Source organism: Scomber scombrus, chromosome 20 (assembly GCF_963691925.1).
Source record: "Scomber scombrus chromosome 20, fScoSco1.1, whole genome shotgun sequence".
In the NCBI taxonomy this organism is placed as follows: Eukaryota; Metazoa; Chordata; class Actinopteri; order Scombriformes; family Scombridae; genus Scomber; species Scomber scombrus.
In genome coordinates, this window is record NC_084989.1 from 8,937,670 (window position 1) to 8,954,281 (window position 16,612).

Below are 16,612 nucleotides of genomic sequence, written 5' to 3' on the forward strand. Positions count from 1 at the left end.
CTGGAAAAGTGCATCACCTACTTGTATATTATTTTATAGCTTGCCATTATGTGACATTATGAAGTCAGTAAGTTGGGTCGCTCATCTTAGTGTAAAAAATTAGTAAAACTCACTCATTCTGTGTATGTTGTTGCAATGTCTCCATCTAGTGAAAGGGCACTCTCAACAACTGCATTATCACGTAAACAAATTTAGATAGTTTTCTTTAAAATGGCAAAAACATTATTTTTGGCCACATAACGGCATTACAGTTTATGACCCATGGCAATCGTTAGACATTTGTTATAATGGTTTTAAGATTGTTTTTGCTATTGAAAATTAGCATTAGCAATGTACTTACCAGAAAAATAGTGTCATTTTAGAGAGTTACCCACTTGGTCAGTGCCTACTTATTTTCTGTTCTGGGTCATAAGGACATGAAACCTTTCCCAGCAAGCACTCTGTGGGGCCGCAGTCTGTTGTAGATCTAATAAACAGGGACAAAGACATTCAACCTCACATCTATGGGCAGATTCAAATTTCAAGTTCGCCTGACTTGCTTGGACTGTTGTATCTGCCAGCAAAACATGAGGATATATGAAAAACACGACACAGGTTTGGATTTTTGATATGCATCACTCTTTATTTTGTTTAGCTATATTTAATATAATAATTATTATTATATATAATAATTTTAGTGTTGAGTCTTTGAAGGTTCCAGCCAACAGCTTCATTCACCTTCATGCCCCATCTGTATAGGAGACAATGAATGAAAACCATTATGTTGCAATCATTTAATTTACAATATTATTACTATATACAAAGCAAAGCATAAATATACTGCAATTACACAAAGTTAAAGAAAAAACATGGAAATATGACTGAAACTGCTGTCATCACTGACCTTGGATGAAGCATCACGGCTTTTGGTTCTCATCTTGTTGACCTGCGACTCAGCAATGTCAGCTCTTTCCTCTGCCTCATCCAGTTCATGTTGCAGTTTACGGAGCTTGGTCAAATGGCCGTTAGCTTGTTCCTCCTGTTAAATCATTAAATTTGATTAATTATTTTTAAAAGAATGAGCGGGAGCTATGCACTTCTAATATCAAAATACACCTGTACTTACAGCCTCTTCTGAAGATCTCTTGTAAGATTTGACCTTCAGCTGCAGTTTGTCTACCAGGTCCTGCAGACGGCTCAGATTCTTACGGTCCTCTTCAGTCTGAACAGGGTTTAATAAGCAGAGTCATGCATTGCTTTTTATATGACACAGAAAATGTATTTGAATGTGGAGAGCACATGTTTATAATAGACCTGATAAGTAAGCTCCTTGATGCGTCTCTCATATTTACGGACTCCTTTCACAGAGTCACCACTCTTCCTTTGCTCAGATTCCACTTCAGCTTCTAACTCCCTCACCTGCAGTACAAAAACAAGATCACAGTGTCACAGAAACTAAATAAAGTATCTTAACAACATCTGAACAAATAGGTCTCTCTTACCCTGGCCTCCAGCTTCTGAACTTGCTTCTTGCCACCTTTCATGGCAATTTGCTCAGCTTCGTCCAGACGGTGTTGCAGGTCTTTGATGGTTTGTTCCATATTCTTCTTCATGCGCTCCAGGTGAGCACTGGTGTCCTGCTCCTTCTTCAGCTCCTCTGCCATCATGGCAGCATCAGTAATGGCCTTCTTGGCCTTCTCCTCAGCATTTCTGCACTCCTGCACAGCCTCCTCCACCTCATTCTGAAGCTGGGATGTGTCTCCCTCCAGCTTTTTCTTCTGGTTCAGCAGGCTGGTGTTCTACAAAGATCATCATTGAGGATTCATTAGTGTTCAATATTAACAGCATTAATAGCATATAGTGGTCACAGCTTTAGACATACCTGAGAATGCAGCAGCTGAACTCTCTCACTGACATCCAGCAGTTCCTGCTCAGCCAGTTTACGACCTCTCTCAGTCTGCTCCACCAGAGACCTCAGCTCATCCAGTTCAGCCTGCATCAGATTGTTACGTCTATCCACAATGGCGATGTTCTCCTTCAGATCATCACTGGCCCGGAGAGCTTCATCCAGCTGCAGCTGGGAGTCCTGTCAAGAAACAACCAAATTCTTTAGCTAATAACAGGTGCCAAAAAAATTCTAAATCATGCTATCATGCACATTAAGACTTTGTACTACCTTTAGATGAGTGTGGAGTCCCTTGAGCTGCTTCTGAGCTTCTGCTGCCTGCCTGTTGGCCTGGCTCAGTTGAATCTCCATCTCATTGAGATCTCCCTCCATCTTCTTCTTCACCCTGAGAGCCTCATTTCTGCTGCGAGTCTCGGCCTCCAGGGAGCTCTGCAAAGTGTCCACCACTCTCTGCTGGTTACGCTTCATCTGCTCCATCTCTTCATCCTTTTCTGCCAGTTTGCGCTCGATGTCAGCCTTCACTTGGTTGAACTCAAGCTGAGATCTAAGGATCTTACCTTCCTCATGTTCAAGGGAACCCTGTTAAAAACAGAAAATCATTGGATTTCTTTTGAAAGCGTTTTTGGCTTAAACACTTTTTTTAAGCATCACAAATAGGCATATAAATAAGAAGACATTCAACATTTTTCACCTCAGCTTCCTCCAGAGCAGTTTGTATCTCAGCCTTCTCTTGCTCCAGCTGTTTGCGGCTCTTCTCCAGCTCATGGATGCTCTTCCCTCCCTCACCAAGTTGCTCAGTGAGGTCAGAAATTTCCTCTGTTCAGACAATACATTAATTTTACCATGCCTTATCCCTATTTATGTTAAAGGACAGATCATATTTAATTGTGTCTTCCTACCTTGGAGATTCTTGTTTTCTCGTTTCATGGTCTCCAGATGATCAAGAGATTCTTCATATGAGTTCTTCAGTTTGAAGAGCTCAGTGCTCTGAGAACGAGCCTCTTTCTGGGAACCTTCCAGCTCAGTCTGGGACTCCTCATACTTCTGCTTCCACTCAGCAAGGACCTGATTAAATTGTATATTCAATATATTATAAACCTTACAAATACCTAGGAATCTTGATACATTCAGAATGTTAATTCTATACTCGTGGATACTTATCTGGATTTTGATTCTGTCATTCTCTGTTAATTACCTTGTCAAAGTTTCTTTGTTTTTTATCCAGGGCTGCAGCAGCAGAATTGGATCTCTCCACATCCACCATGAGATCCTCAATCTCACCCTGAAGCCGGTGTTTTGTTTTCTCCAGGGAGGAACATTTAGCATTAGATGCTTCAACAGCTTCTTCAGCATCCTGCAAGCGTTGGGCAAGTTTTTTCCTGGCAGCAAAAAATTATTTAATTAATTACCTTATGGACAAAATGGGAATATCATGCCATGTCGTGTCTTTTTGACGATGGTAATGTAACGTTCTGAAATATGTGGGATAGTTTAGTCATGTTACATCTCACTGAATCCTTACTTTGCTTCTTCCAGCTCCTCCGTCCTCTGAATGGCATCAGTTTCGTACTTTGTTCTCCACTGAGCCACTTCAGTGTTGGCCTTGGACATGCTGCGTTGGAGTTCGGCTTTGGCCTCCTGTTCCTCCTCAAACTGCTCTCTTAACAAATCACAGTCATGGCGAGCAGACTGCACTGCATGGGCAAGTGCATTCTTAGCCTGGAAGGTGAAGACACAAGCTGTGATGAACATATCATCAAATTAACATAATGTCTCACTGGATACATTTACACTCATTTGAGATACCTTGACTTCCTCCTCTAGCTGTCTCTTGAGGTCTTCAACCTGCTGCGTGTAAGACTGCTTCCCTCTGGTCAATTGGGAAACCAAAGAGTCTTTCTCCTCCATCTGCCTGGAAAGCTCACCTTTTGTTAAGAAAGTCTGAAATTATCCTCCCTTTTTAATCATTGCAAATATATTCTCAAAGAATTAAAGCTGGAGTGCGAGAGTGATAATGATGATCGAGACCAATAAAAACAGATGTGTTTTGATGGTCCACTGGCCCAAACACATGTTCTTTAACCGTCCACCAGCACACCGGGATTTGTCCTAGTATGTCCGATTGCCAGTACCCCACTAGCTGTAACCCAATGTTGATACTTTAAAATGGAGGATTAATTGTTTTGAGTGTCACATAACCCCTACTATATGACAAATTTCACTATCAGAATTTGATCTACTAAGTCCTATAACATTTGGAAAGTCTAGAGGAGCTTTACCATTAACAACCAAATAGCCAGTGTGGGAATAACATGTTATGGAAGTTAGAGGCTTAATCAGTATTGTGTGAACTAATTTGGAAAGGGCTTGAATGTAGTAGACATTAATTTATAGGTAAAAGTTCCGCACTGCAGGTTTAAAGACGGGTCCTACCATTCTCAGTTTGAAGCTTTGCTTTCTGCATGGTAAAATCATTGATGATGCGCTGGCTTTCATCAGTTTTAGTCCTCAATTCACTCACTTGATCTTCAAGAGTGCGACACATCTTCTCCAAGTTTGTCTGAAAATAAAACACATTTGCTTTGTGAGGCTTTGAGCTTAATGATGCAGTCATCGTGCTAGAAAGTTTACAGTGTCAATACTAACATGCTGATCTTTGCCAGGTATAATGTTTAATATCTTCACTCTTTTAGTTATGTGTATTGGCATACTAACATTTGCTTATTAGTTCTGAACACATGGACATCCCATGAAGGTATCCCTAAAACTCTATAGGAATAAACAATAAGATCAAGCTTCAGAATACTTTTTAGTCTTCAGGGTTCCTTTGTTGGTCATACTCACTTTGGACTTGGAAACCTGCTCCATGTTGGAGACCACATCATCCAGTTCCAATCTGAGCTCGCTCTTCTCTTTCTCCAGCTTCTGTTTGACTCTTTGCAGGTTGTCAATCTGCTCTCCCAGGTCAGCCACGCTGTCTGCATTCTTCTTCCTCAGTGTAGCAGCAGTGGCTTCATGCTGCAGTGTGGCCTCTTCAAGGTCTCTGCGCATCTTCTGAAACTCAGCCTCTCTCTTCTTGTTCATCTCAATCTGGGCAGCAGTGGCTCCTCCAGCCTCCTCCAGCCTCTCACTGATCTCCTCCAGCTCTCTGGACAAATCGGCCCTCTGTTTCTCCACCTTGGCTCGAGCTGCTCGCTCTGCCTCCAGTTCTTCCTCCAGCTCTTCAATGCGGGCCTTGACAAATTCATCATAGGATTATACATTTTAAGTAGGAATTCCCATTCACGTTATGGAGATATAACAAGTTTAAGTTTGTGCATTTACCTGTAATTCCTTCAGTTTTTTCTGTAGTTGAGAACCCATGGCCTGTTCGTCCTCAATCTTACTCAGTTGCTGGCTGATTTCAAATTCTTTCCTACATTTAAATGATAAAATGGTTCACCTCATTAAACAGTTGTTAAAGCATGATTGATATTGTGCCTGGGATTTTTTCTTTATAAAACATTTTAGCGTACTTTTTGAGTTTTTCCTCCATTTGCTGCTTGTCATTTTCTAAATCCATTACATTTTCTTGGGTTAACTTCAAGTCCCCCTCCAGTTTTCTCTTCGCTCTTTCCAGATCCATCCTTAATTTCTTCTCTTGTTCCAATGATCCTTCAAGCTAACAAACAAAGCATTCCAAACATTTACTTTACAACGTTGGACTACACTGCTTGAAATTTAGTCAGAAATAACATTAAGGCATACTAACATCATCCACTTGCTGTTCCAGCTTGGTTTTGGCCTTGGTCAGAGTGTTGACTTTGTCCTCCTCACTCTGCAGATCGTCCAGCGTTTGCTGATGAGCCTCCTGAAGAGCTTTCTTCTCCTTAGTCAGCTTAGCAATGATTTCCTCCAAAGCTGCCATCTCTTCAGTCAGGTTTTTAACCTAAAATATTGTTTAGTTAGCATAACTTACCTGGTCAAAAAGATTTTGTCAACACAAGTCAAAATAACTTCTTACCTTGTTCTCAGTGGCATGCTTCTCCTTTTCAACTTTAGCCAGGGTCAGCTCTAGATCATCAATGTCTTTCTTGAGTTCTGAGCACTCATCCTCCAACTTTCTCTTCTTGGCAGTCAGCTCTGCATTCATCTCTTCTTCATCTTCTAGTCTCTCTGTCAGCTCTTTGGATTTGGCCTCAAGCTGGATCTTACTTTTGATCAGACCCTCACAGCGCTCCTCTGCATCTGTAAGATTGTCTTGTTCCTAACGATAGTACACAAAACGACATTGTAAATCGATACACTAGAATAAATCTGTGTAATGTTTGGGTGAACTGAAAGACTGATCTTACAGATTGAACTTGGAGCTGCAGGTCATTCTTCTCTTGGAGAATGGAGACCATCTTTTCTTCCAGCTCTTTCCTGCGGGCTTCAGATTTAGCGTAAGCCTCTTTGAGCTTTAAGAACTCCTCCTTCATGTTTGCCATCTCCTTCTCAGTCTCTGCTGTTTTCAGCAAAGGTTTGATCTTAAAGTACATCTTCATCCAAGGCCAATTCTTGACACCCATGAAGGCACGCACGTTCCACTGGATCACCAGTAAGGCGTCCCTGGGAGTGGAAATCAATTTATGACTTAAATGTACATTTTTGCTTCTCAGTTTATGTTAATAATATCCATCAATGACTGTTTTCCTACCTGCGCTCAACAATTTTCTGGAACTCAATTCTGGCAAGTAATCCTCTGGCTCTCGCTTGCATTCCAGTGATAATGAGAGCGAGACGATCATCTCGCATCTCCTCAAGAACACCAAGCAGACCAGCCTTGAAGAACACCTAGTATTGAAAGAAACTTTTTAAACTTCCCCCTAGAAAAAGAGCTGCTTTCATCTTTCAACACTGTTTATATTAGTTTATGTAATGACAGAACCAACCTTTGTGTGTCCCAGCCTATACTGCTCATGATCAATATCCAGAGAGCCCAGCAGTTTTTCTGCTGCTTTCTTGTTGTCCATGAACTGGCCCTCAGGGATAACATTGGGGTTCAGAATGCGATATCTGAAATTATACAATAATAGTGTCATTACAATTAGTGATTGAATGTGCAGTGCATTCTACTTAATCATCAGTATGAGAGGCTACATTTCTTGCCTTTGTTTGAAATCTCCATACTGGATCCTGTTGGGAAATCCCTTCCTGCAGATCCTGATGCCTTCCAGCACACCGTTACAGCGCAGCTGGTGCATGACCAGAGGATTCTCCATCGCCCCAGGAGTCTTAGTCTCATTGGGGATGATGCAGCGGACAAAGTGGGGGTGAGTTGACCTGAGGTTGGTCATCAGTTTGTTCAGATTCTCCTGTAAATGTAGACAGTAAATTATATGAATTCCATATACCAAGAACATAATTGTATGTGATTTGAGCTATGTCTCCTGTATGATTTCACAGCTTATGTGTTCTGGGTTTAATCTCTTTCCCAAAACAGATGAATAGGACTCTAAAAGACACAATTTAAATTTACCCTGTGCAGGGCAGAGACAGTCTGGAAGGAGGAACCTTTCTTCTTTGCTCCCTTTCCTTTTGCTGCTGCCCCCTCTGCAGTGTGGAAGTTATAGTTATAGATATATACATGTAATGTCATTTTCTGAAACATTTAAATTCTATACAATCATGGTAAATTCAATGACAATGGTCCAAAATCCTTTACCTGATTCGGCACCAGCATATCCCATGAACAGCGTACACAGTAACTTCAGACTAGACTTCTGGAAGAGCCCAACCACTGTCTCATTCAGTGGGTCTTTGTTCTTCACCAGCCAGTTACCGATGTTGTAATCAACAGTACCAGCATAGTGAACCAGGGAGAAATGAGCCTCTGGTTTCCCCTTAACAATCCTGGGCTTCTGGAAGTTGTTACTTTTACCCAGATGGTTGTCATATAACTTGGCTTTGAATGTTGCATCGCTGGCTTTGGGGAACATGCACTCCTCTTCAAGGATGGACATGATGCCCATTGGCTGAAGGGACATAATATAGTATAGTATAGTATAGTATAGTATAGTATAGTATAGTATAGTATAGTATAGTATCATATAGTATCGTGTAGTATCGTATCGTATAATATCGTATAGTATAGTAGACAATAATAGAATTTCTAGAATGTGCAAGTTTGAAAACACCAACCTTCTCAATTAGTTCAATGCAGGCTGCCAAGTCCATACCAAAGTCAATGAACTCCCACACAATGCCCTCTTTCTTGTACTCTTCTTGCTCCAGCACAAACATATGGTGGTTGAAGAACTGCTGCAGCTTCTCATTAGTGTAGTTGATGCACAGTTGCTCGAAGGTGTTATACTAGGAAGAGCATGCAATACAATAAGTTAGAGAAAGTATATTTTATAATCACAAGTGAATAAAACTTTTTATACTTACATCAAAGATCTCAAATCCAGCAATGTCCAGCACACCAATGAAGTACTGGCGGGGTTGCTTGGTTTCCAGAGATTGGTTGATTCTCACCACCATCCACAAGAACATTTTTTCATACACTGACTTGGACAGTGCACCAATGGAGTAGTACACCTAGATAATTATGAATAAAGTAGTTGGGTTTAACATTTATTTTCTGAACTCCCACAAGGTTTAAATGCAGCAACACTTTTGAAATTTACCTGCTGCTCACTCTGACCCTTGGTGACCCACTCGTTGCCTACTTTCACTCTTGGGTGACATAGGCCCTTGATGAGGTCAGCAGAGTTCAAGCCCATCAGATATGCAACTTTGTCTGTGTCTGTGGAACGATTTTGTTAAGAAGAATAATTTACTATATTGTTTTGTGTTTAAGAGGCGTGAGTTGGTGATAGTCAAACAATTTTAGTTAAAAAAGTAAAACTGTCTTTTCTTGTCGTAATCCTTTACCCTCTGTGCCGTCGGGCTCTGCCTGCTCCTCCCTCTGCTTCTGTTTGAATTTCATGTTTCCGAAATGCATGATGGCACCAGTCAACTTGTAAATGCCATTCTTCTCCTCTTGGATGAAGCCCAGGACATCAAAAGCATCCTTAAATGACCAAATTAAATTTGAGTTAGTGATGAAAAATATATGTGTAGAATTTGTAACAACTTCTCTGCTTAACTCACATCAGTAGCAATCAGCTCGTCACGATCATCGATGGAAGCTACGGTGGTCTGTCCTTGGGAGATGTAGCAGTAGTCATAGGGGTTGCTTGTGATCAACAGCATCTCTGTCCCAAAAAAAAAAGAAGAAGACATTTAATATGTGTCTATGGTGTTTCTTCAGGGTCAGATTTAATCCATGTTTTGACAATTGTAAAACATGATTTCTTTCAACATCATGTCTTGTCTGCTTTGAACACATGAATGGATGATTGATTCTCACCTAGCAGCTCTGGTTTCCTTTGGGACAGAATCTGGTAGAATATGTGGTAGTCTCTCTCAGCCTTGAGCTGATAAGTGACACGAGATTTCTCCAGAAGATCTGAAAATCATTACAACATTACTTTATCTTACAACCTGTTAGTTAGGTGTTTTATTAAAACACTGAAACACCTTGACATGCCAATCTTGGGTTAATAAACAAATCATGAGGTGATGTGTGAAAATAGCTCAAGACCAAAAGTATTGAAGTACATGTTACAAACTACTTACATGTCTCAATATCAGCAGAGGCCAACTTTCCACTCACCCCAAAGTGGATTCGAATGAATTTACCCTTTGAGAGGCAAGAAAAGGACAATTATATTGAACCACTTACTGCTATTTTGAAATATCTCCAATATTATAATGCCCCTAATGCCCTGATTTCATCCAAACACACTGCTTACATTTTGAAACTCTACTGTGAACTGTGTTGCTATTTGAAGTATAAACACTTACATGCAGGACATATGGAGGTGTTACTGAACATGACAGCAAAATCAAAGTGTTCATCTTTAATAAATGGAGTAATGAGGACACTTACAAATCTGGAGGAGTTGTCATTTCTGATGGTTTTGGCGTTTCCAAAAGCCTCCAGAGCAGGGTTAGCCTGGATGATTTGATCTTCCAGTGTGCCCTGTAGATATAATGGATGCAAACTTTAAGCCCAACTATTAAAACACCATTTATTATGTTTATCATAATGAACACATAAACCAACCTTTTTCTCCTGAGCAGCATCCTTCTTGCCAGAAACTGCTGCAATGCTGGCAAAGTACTGGATGACTCTCTTGGTGTTCACAGTCTTTCCTGCTCCAGATTCTCCACTGGGAATGAAAACCACTGAATATGTAAACTGGACATGTCATGAAGATATTTGTAAAGAAAACCCAAATGCATCAATGCTCTTCAGAATAGAAACAGATATGATTTTTGTGAATAACTCACGTAATAAGGACAGACTGGTTTTCTCTGTCTGCAGGATTTAAGACAGTGTTTGGTGTTAGGATGTTTTTTTCTTTAAATTTTTAGATGGTGTCAGAGAAAACATCACACTTTCCAAAAAGCAAAGTGCACAATGAGGTGAACGTACCTGCGAGCATGTATTGGTAAGCATTGTCAGAGATGGAGTAGATGTGAGGAGGAGCTTCAGTCCTCTTCTTTCCTCTGTAGGCATTGACCACCATCTGATCGTACACTGGCAGCCACTTGTAGGGGTTGACAGTCACACAGAACAGCCCTGAGTAGGTCTGTGGACAAAGACAAATAAAAGATGTCCTCATTATTGGACTGAAGGTTTCGGACACTGGAGAGATCACAAGACTTGTGGTCATCACTCACGTAGATCATCCATGCTGCATAACGCTCTTTGAGGTTGAACAGCACAGCAGGTTCATGGAGGAAGGTGAACATCGCCATGTCCTCAATTTTATCAAACTTTGGCGGGTTCTGAGGGTGGATGTCTATCTCCTTATGGGTAACAGTCTGTAAGGGTTTAAAACAGGAAAGTCAGATAAGTATATGCTAACCACTTTGTTTGATTGCTGTGACATCATCACTTTCCCTTCATTACACAGTACATGTGGTTGCCAGACTTACTTTCTCAAACTCAGTCTCAACAGTGACTTTGTCGCCGTCTCTGCTGGTGATTTGTGCTTTAACGTACTCCACGTCAGGGTCGGGTACAAAGCACATCCTCTTCATGTCGAATTGTCGAGTCTGGGCCTCCAGACGCTCCTTATCTGACTTTCTCAGAAAGGAAGCTGCTGCCCCAAACTCCGCCATGAGGGCGTCACCTGACATCTTGAAAGCTGTGAATCAAGCATTTGATTTAAAAGCATTTTCATTACATTTTCTTTGGAGTACCACTTGTTTTGCTTATTTGCTTGTATGTTGTAAGTTTATGAGTCACCTATTAACAATTGTAACCACTATTTTACAGTGCATATCAACTTATCAGGATATCATATCTTTGTTTTCTGTTTTTTAATTTAAGTAAGCTTATATTCTAGGAACCACCAGCAGACACTAAACAAAGTCCCACAATAGTTTTGAGTATGTTAGGTTAATTTTGTTTCAAAAAACAAACAGGATGGAGATAATTACCTGTTTACTCTTCCTCTCCCCTCAGACTGATTTGATGTGGTGGTTCACTGATAGAAGACAGAAAAGACAAAAAGCTAACCAGATTTGTCTCTAATACACAATGTAACAGTTAAATGCATAAAATGTATGTGTACTTACCTGCAGGTGTTGTGTGCCTGTCTTCACTCCCCTATCTGAACCTCTTTTTATACACAGCCAGAAGGCAGTGCCTCAACACACAGTCTCCCTATATGGAAAGAGAAAGAAAACAAGGGACCCTAATCAAAAAAAGGAACATCTGTATTTGGAGATAAAGGTGTGGACAGTGCAATTGAAGCTCATGAGCTGGTCTTAGATCAGCATCTATTTTAGTGTTGTCCTTTGAGTGACTTAAAAGGCATCAAACTATAGAAATATTTTATGGTTTATGATAATATAATAATTGGTCATATGAAATAATACCTTACCATAACCAGTTTCACCATCTTAGTTATTGTACCAATTAATCTGTAAATGTTTATAAGCAATTTCTAATGCATTTTGTTATGTAGGTAGATCAATTTTAAACATTTTCTACTGTGGTGGTCTAGTGGTACCTAATATGGTCTGTCACCTCAACAGAAAGCACTGCCTGTATGTCTACAGACAATAGCATTGTCTGTCTTCTATTATCCTGGAGGACAAGGTCAGATGATAGGTCTGTGTTTGCCTCCCAGTGGACCTCAGCTGCCGTTTTTCCATTTATAGTAAAATATGATGTGTGCGACAGCTGCCTCTACTACTGTCAGTAAATACATTTATCTCATACAGAGCAGTTATCATCTCCTGCATGTATACATTATTAATAGCAAAGGGTCAATAGGTCTAATAGCTGTCGATTTAACAGATGAGATCCTTAAACAATGTGTTTATTGAGTGGACCTTGTGGTATCTGTTCTGCCATTGTCCTTTGTTCTGTGACACCCTGTGACATTTTGTTACATCCTGTGACATTCGAACAGCCACAAGTGTGAAAAGCGGAGGCAACTATAAAAATGTATCCAAGCTCAAAGAGTAAGAAGAAAAGGGCACATTTGGAAACTGAGGGTACACTGAGAATCAGGAGGATGGAATTTGGAGATGATGATGATCAGAGTGATCTGGAAGAGATCATGGAAGGATACGACCCGGGTACTGGCTAGAGCGGAAAGAAGAGGAGGTAAAACAGGGAGCAAAAAGGACTTGAGAGATGACAGTTCTAATGAAAGTGAAAATGGAGACGGCGCTGGAGACTTGGAGAGCGAGAGTCCTTCATTTTCAGGAGGGTTTTTCCCGACAACATCTAGTCCTAGAATAGAGGAGGACAGACAGCAGACTTTAAGAGAGATTGAAAGAAGCATAGACCGATGCCTTACATACTTGGACAATTCCACTAAACCAGAAAGTCGGAGAGCACTGGAGGACCAATTACAGGAGTTGCATGTACAGAAGAAAGACCAGTGAGGAGCAAACTGGCAGAAGTGGTTGGTCTTGGAAGCATGGCAAAGGGTGTTTATACGGATCATATAGCACATCAAGTAGAGCTATATCGGAAGAAGGAGCATGATCAGAAGGAACAGGCCAACCGCAGATATGGAGAGGAAGCGGTTGAGGAAATTTTGGAAGAGGAAGAGGAAATTTTAATCCAAACTTTCAACAGTCTCCATAAATATGTACAGTAATAATTGTGGACAGCCTGGCCATTTTGCCCGTGAATGCAACAGACCAGGAGGAAATTTTAGAGGGAAATTTCAGAGGAAACTTTAGAGGAGGATTCAGGGGCCTGACAATGACAAACCCGGGGACCGGTGAACCCTTACAGGGGCCCGGAGCCAGGATTTTAGGGGTGCCCAGAAAACTCGAGAGGGGGGTGTCAGCTGGTAGTGTCAGGGCCGGAGCAAGATCTGACGATAGTGGTGAAAGTAAATAATCAACCATGACCACCGTGATGGCGGATAGCGGAGCTGCTTTCACCTGTATTCGGCCTGAAGATGCTATACATCTCCCCATGTTTGGTCAATTGATACGGACAATCGGGTTTGAGGGAGTGAAACAGCTGATTCCACTCACAAAACCAATTGAGCTCTGCTATAAAAACCAGAAGACTACAATACCTATACTGGTATCGGAGCACACACCTATCGCACTTTTGGGAAGAGATGCTTTGTGTAGACTGAATTGTACAATAAAGTGTATGCCAGATGGCTGTCTGGTGGAAGTGACTAACGATATCGCTCGCCAATTATTGATGACAATGGATGTGGAAGCTTCTTTAGTATTTTGGATCGGAGATCTTAGTACAGATTTTTTGGAACCTGTCAAATTGTGGGAGATGTTCATTGTAGCAAACATGCCTGATGCCAAGCTTCCGGAGTATCCATTTCATTGCACGCTCAAGTACTTCAAGAATGCTGCCCAATCAAACTCTGAGGACTGGTTGAGTTGCCAACCAAAGCAAGTTCAACTCAGCTCGTGCTGTATAATTTTGGGACCACAAGGAGCATGTCACAGCCCCAGCTGTGACCTCCTGAGTTTCCTTGTTTGTCTGTCTTGTCTCCTCCCCTGTTTGGGCAGAGGCAGGGCTCAGTGGTGGAGGTTTGGCACACCTGTAATCAATCCCAATCAACAGCTGCAGTATAAAGACAGGGTTCACCCTTCCATCCCCTGCCAGATAGTTCTGCTACTCATGTGGTAACGCTGGGCCGTACTTCTCGTGTGTTTGCTTGAGATTATTGAAGATTATTGTTTGTAACCGCTCTCTCCTGTCCCCTCCACAGTTTTCGCCTTCCCCACCTGCTGGTGCCCTGCCTCTGTCCCCTGGATCCCTCTCCTTGTGCACTGCCTTCCCCCCATGGACCTTCCCTCATCAACCTTCCCTGGAACCCTACCCCAGACCCAGCCACTGCTCCCTCACTACCTCCACTCTCCCTGTTATTAAAACCCTGCTGTTTTGAGTTACCTCCAGTTTGTTTGCTCGTCTCTGGTCTGCTCTGGGGTCCTATTGTTTCTGGTCGTGACAGAGCAGCTATGAAGATAGACAGAGATGAATATTTGAATAAGGGGTACGACATCGAGAAGAGCGTGCCACATGTGACTTTGATGGTGTCTGAAGAATGTGAACAGAAACACATAGGAGAAATGATGGCAGAAGCAGAAGAAGCTGTTTTTGTACCGGTAAAAGAGAATCTTGCCATCTGGAGGAGTAAGGATCAGCGGTTTATCAAGATTATGATCTCTGCTCAAGGTCAGGGACGACCGCAAACTGTTCAGATGACACATGAGTCAATTTGCAGTGCTTAAATGGACACAGACACTATGAGAGAGGAGATGTTGCAGCGGGTACCCGAATGTTTGTGGTCCCGGCATAGTACTGATATAGGCGTTGTGAAGTCAGCCCAACCAGTGAAAGTTGAACTCAGACCAGGGACCACACCACCTTGGAAGAACCAGTATCCACTGAAAGAAGAGGCAATCCAAGGGATTGAACCACAAATTGAAGGACTTTTGAAAGCAGATGTTTTGAGGATAACTCAGAATCCTCAAAGCAACACGCGAAGCCAGAGAAATTAAAGAGTACGGTTGTTCAGTATGTGGACGACATCATCATTTGTTCATCAGATGAGGAAACATGCCATAAAGACCCAATTAAATTGCTACAGATCCTGGCAGAAAAGGGGCATAAGGCGTCTCAGAAGAATTTGCAGTATTGTCAGGAGAAGGTAGTTTATTTGGGTCAGACAATAACACAGGGACACAGAAACATTTCTGACATCTGTCATTTAGAAGCTATTCGAAAGGCTCCAAAGCCTAGAACAGTTAAGGAGATGATGACATTTCTTGGTATTGCTGGTTATTCTTCAGCTTGGATAGAAAATGATGCTAGTTTAACAGGGACTTTAAGGGCTATGATTAAAGACACTGGGAATGCCCAACTTCATGGTAATCTTCTCTGGACACAGGATGGCCTTTTGGAATTTGAGACGATTAAACAGAGGTTACAGGAGGCTCCAGCACTAACGCTTCCAGACTATTCTAAGTTCTAGTTCTAAGTAAGTCTGTTGTATGTGTCGAACTCTACTAGGGGTACGCAGGTGGTCGAGTGGTTATGATCGCATGCCATGTACACAGCCGACCCCGGTTCAAGTCCCGGCCGGCAGACCCCTCTGCATGTCACACCACCCTCTCTCTCTCCTGTAATTTCCTGTCTGTCTACTTTCAAATAAAGGCATCTATGCCAGAAAAAATCTTTTAAAAATAAAAGATATGCATGTGCAGTTCTTTGCCATCCAACAGGTACAGGGACAAGTCCCCAACCCATTTCCTACTACTCTACTGCTTATTCAGAAGTAGAGCTGGGGCTACCACTGTGTTACAGAGCAATGGTGGGAGTTTCTTTAATGTATGACAAGGCATCATCTGTCACGAAGGGATATCCAGTGACAATTGTTACCCATCATAGTCTCAGGAATCTTTTGAACTATGGCAAATACACATTGACCATGCCTAGACTTAGAGACTATGAAGGGTTTTAGAGCAGGAAGATGTCACACTAGCAAGATGTGTCACGGTGAATCCAGCTGAGAATTTGCCAACTTCAGAGGATGGTGAACCACATGATTGTGTCCAAGAGATATTCAAGGCTTAGGTCAGATTTGCAAGCCCTCCCATTGCATGAAGCGGACTTGGAGTATTGGACTGATGGGTAGTGTTATCGTGTGGGAGATAAATTGAGTGCTGGTTATGCAGTGGTAAAAGCCCAGCGAACAGGGTTTGTTGTTGAGAAAGCTGAAGTATAGTGTTGTTTTTGGCGGCCTGTTTTAATTTTAGTCTTAGTCTAGTCTTTGTGTCAAGCTGTCATTTTAGTTTTTATTAGTTTTAGTCATGTTCATACTCTTTTTAGTCTAGTCAAGTTTCAGTCTAAAAGACTAAAAGTCTGAACATTTTAGTCTTATTTTAGTCAGAATTATCCGTGACTATTTTCGTCTAGTTTTAGTCGACGAAAACTGATGACATTTTAGTCTAGTTTTAGTCAATGAAAATTGTATTTTAGTCTCTTTTTAGTAATGCAATTCTATTTAACCCAGTGAATATAGTATAAGTACCTAGTAGACGAAACCAACATTTTCTTTTAGCCAAACCCATTTCACAATTCAAACAAGGTTGCGGCTCTTCAAGCTTTAATTAGTGGCTCGCATTGTAGCTAAACAATAT

At 41.5% G+C, this 16,612-nt stretch overlaps 1 protein-coding gene across 1 annotated transcript; it reads right to left on the reverse strand.

Annotated features, from left to right (window-relative positions):
• Positions 1 to 406: 406 nt before the first annotated feature.
• On the reverse strand, positions 407 to 11,101 carry LOC134002623 (myosin-6-like). The gene is made up of 38 exons (XM_062441968.1): positions 10,898 to 11,101; positions 10,640 to 10,783; positions 10,392 to 10,548; positions 10,247 to 10,274; positions 10,020 to 10,125; positions 9,843 to 9,935; positions 9,530 to 9,593; positions 9,261 to 9,359; positions 9,002 to 9,105; positions 8,783 to 8,921; positions 8,536 to 8,654; positions 8,297 to 8,446; positions 8,048 to 8,218; positions 7,572 to 7,881; positions 7,386 to 7,459; positions 7,016 to 7,221; positions 6,799 to 6,922; positions 6,564 to 6,700; positions 6,220 to 6,475; positions 5,889 to 6,131; positions 5,637 to 5,813; positions 5,401 to 5,546; positions 5,210 to 5,300; positions 4,730 to 5,119; positions 4,319 to 4,445; positions 3,692 to 3,810; positions 3,408 to 3,604; positions 3,081 to 3,264; positions 2,785 to 2,950; positions 2,577 to 2,701; positions 2,156 to 2,464; positions 1,862 to 2,065; positions 1,482 to 1,778; positions 1,294 to 1,398; positions 1,106 to 1,201; positions 849 to 1,018; positions 718 to 730; positions 407 to 466 (listed from the first exon to the last, which is right to left on the reverse strand). The coding sequence occupies exons 1-38, from the start codon at positions 11,099 to 11,101 to the stop codon at positions 407 to 409; spliced, it is 5,904 nt and encodes a 1,967-aa protein (XP_062297952.1).
• Positions 11,102 to 16,612: the final 5,511 nt, after the last annotated feature.